This window comes from Lipophrys pholis (assembly GCF_963383615.2).
Source record: "Lipophrys pholis genome assembly, chromosome: 18".
In the NCBI taxonomy this organism is placed as follows: Eukaryota; Metazoa; Chordata; class Actinopteri; order Blenniiformes; family Blenniidae; genus Lipophrys; species Lipophrys pholis.
Window position 1 is genome coordinate 25543504 of NC_137646.1, and position 3040 is coordinate 25546543.

The 3040-nt window shown below is 49.7% G+C and overlaps 1 protein-coding gene across 1 annotated transcript; it reads left to right on the top strand.

The window, feature by feature from the left end:
- Positions 1-1353, top strand: LOC308123981 (tripartite motif-containing protein 16-like; the record flags this gene model as incomplete). The annotated part of the gene is made up of 1 exon (XM_080486736.1): positions 1-1353. One exon carries the CDS (start codon positions 1-3, stop codon positions 1351-1353), a length of 1353 nt encoding a protein of 450 aa, XP_080342862.1.
- Positions 1354-3040: the final 1687 nt, after the last annotated feature.

Here is a 3040-nt window from a genome sequence, read left to right on the forward strand (position 1 = left end):
ATGGCAACAGCAGGAGCTCAGCTGGATTCAGAAAAGTTCTGTTGTTCCATCTGTCTGGATCTCCTGAAGGATCCAGTGACGGTTCCCTGTGGACACAGCTACTGCAGGAACTGTATTAACAGACACTGGGATGGAGAGAACGAGGGAAGCTCCAGCTGTCCTCAGTGCAGGAAGAGGTTCAGCCGGAGGCCTGACCTGAACAAGAACATCATGTTAGCAGAGTTGGTGGAGGATCTGAACAAGACGAGACTCCAAGCTGCTGCAGAAAGGATGGAGAAGCAGAAGGAGGTGGAGGCCAGTCGACTGAACATCCAGCAGAGAATCCAGCAGCGAGAGAAAGAGGTGGAGCTGCTTCAGCAGCAGGTGGAGGCCATCAATGCCTCTGCTGATGAAGCAGTGGAGCACAGCGAGGAGAGCTTCACCCAGATGATCCGTCTCATCCAGAAAAGAAGCGGTGAGGTGAAGCAGCAGCTCAGATCCCAGCAGCAAACTGCAGTGAGTGGAGTCAAAGAGCTGAAGGAGAAGCTGCAGCAGGAGACGGTCCAGCTGAAGAGGAAAGACGTCCAGCTGGAGCAGCTGTCTCACACAGAGGACCACCAGCAGCTTCTACACAGCTACCCCTCAGTGTCAGCACTCAGTGAGCCCACACACTCCTCCACCATCCACCCTGCTCCTCTCACATACTTTAAGGATGTGGCAACAGCTGTGGCAGAGAGCAGAGAGACAATACAGGACATCCTGAGAGAGACGGGGACAGACGCCTCACCAAGAGACGCTCGAGAGCTTTTACTGCCACAAGCACAGCCAGAGACCAGAGAGGACTTCCTACAATATTCACTGCAGATCCACCTGGATCCAAACACTGCTCACAGAAAGCTGGAATTAACTGACAGGAACAGAAAAGTTAATTATGCATCAGTAGAACGGCCTCATTCTTTTCATCCAGAAAGATTCACAACATGTCGACAGGTTCTGAGCAGAGAGAGTCTGACTGGACGTTGTTACTGGGAGGTGAAGTGGAGAGGAGGAGGAGGAGTTATAGCAGTCACATACAAGAACATCAGCAGATCAGGGATCAACAATAAATGTTTATTTGGATTTAATGACAAATCCTGGGCTTTATTTTCTGGGTTAGACAAATTTAGGTTCCGTCACAACAGCACACTAACTCCTGTCCCAGGTCGTATGTCCTCCAGAGTGGGAGTGTACCTGGATCACACAGCAGGTATTCTGTCGTTCTACAGCGTCTCAGGAACCATGACTCTCCTCCACAGAGTCCAGACCAGCTTCACTCAGCCGCTACACGCTGGAGTTTATGTATTAGGCTCAGCAGAGTTCATCAAACCTCAGTAGAGAACTTCCTCCATGTCTCCTTGTGTAGTTCTCTAAAGAACCTCCACAGTTTCATGAGATTTCTGACAGGAAGAAGATTTGACACCAACAGACGGAGGACCGTCTTCTCAGGGACTTTCTGGGTGGAGAAAAGGATGTGAGACGAGTGTCAGGAGGCAGAAAGGAGCTGAGTTGGTGGAGAACAAGATGGAGCTGCAGCATCAGGCACCTCACTGATTCAACTGACGCTTTTCTGAGAGTTGGACTCGTTTTTAAAACTGGAATTTATTCTTCATGTACCGAATGAAGCTGGAGCTTCTCCACCTTCGGGGGGTTTTAACAAAGATTTAGAACTTTTTACACGTTCGTATTGATGAATCTTTCTTTATTGATGATTATTTTCTGATTTGATCCTTCAGAGTGAAGACTGGTGGATTTTCTTACTTCACAGTGAAATGATTGTTTTGGGTTTTTATATGTTTTTCCGTCACCAAGTGGCAGGAAGTTTGATTCTTTTATCTGAACATGTTTACTACAACTACTACAATACTTTTAAGGGTTTTACACTCACTTGTTTTTCTTACCTGTTATGAAAGTAAAGAGCTTGACTTTGGAAACTCTAAATAAAAAAATCTGACTAAATTCTTTCTCTGCACTTCATGTTCTTCTCTTGAGTGGTAAAGCAGAGTTCCACGTCGTTGTCCATGGTGGTCACGTTGAGTTTGTGTGCTCTGTCCTTGTTTTGTTTGGGATTGGAAACGGGATGAAATAAACCTGGTATTGCTGTTGCACGGGACCCGGAAACATGGTTTGACGTTCTTTCCACCTTAAATTACTTAAATGGCTCAGAAAACAACAAAATTGTGTCGCGCTCTAATTCTTCCCCGTGGAGTTTTAAGCTCAGAATGTCTGACTTCTAGGAAGTTGGTAGTTGAACGCTACTGGTTCATTTGCATTTGGGGCGGGGCTTACAGAAAGGACAATTTGTTTGTGTTGAACTTCGGCAGTGGGAAGAACAAAGCTTCTATTTAGAAATTAATTGGGGCTCCATTTTTTACCCCAGGAACATAAAAAGTAGGCCGAACATGGTGTGACTAAACAGTGCCACGGCCTGGCTGCAGCAGGAGCAGGCTGATCAGGACGAGCAGTTCATGGAGTGGCTCCTGCTGCAGAAGGGGAGGCAGGCCCACCTCCTCGAGGAGCTGTTGTCCCGGGGGGGGGGCGGGGATGTGTCAGGAAACCCATTCCAGCCTCGTGCTTCAATCCGTTGGCGGCGTCCCGTTGACCTAACACGGGAGGAGATGCCGGCACCGTGGAGGAAGAAGTCTGTAGGAGGAGGTGGAAAGCAAATCACTAGCTCTGGGTGGCCAATCCCAGCTGAGCGGAGAAAGGCTCGGCCTCGGCAGGACGGAGCTGACGCACATATTGGCAGGGGCAGCAGCGACGGCTGCAGTGGCCCAGGCAGAGACGGCGAGGAACAAGTAGCAGGAGCAGCAGCCTGCCCCGGGATGGTGAGGCGCCGGGTAGCAGCCAGGACGGGAGCTGCATCAGTGACCGCAGAGGAAGTGGTGTTGGCAGAGGCCATGGTGGAGACGTTGCTGCCTCCGGGGGGGAGTGGTGGTTAGGACGGGGGACTTCCCGGCCTAAATCGGGCAGTGGGGTTATGTGGCAGAGAGGTGGTATCTGTTTTAGTTCTTCTGGACCTTAG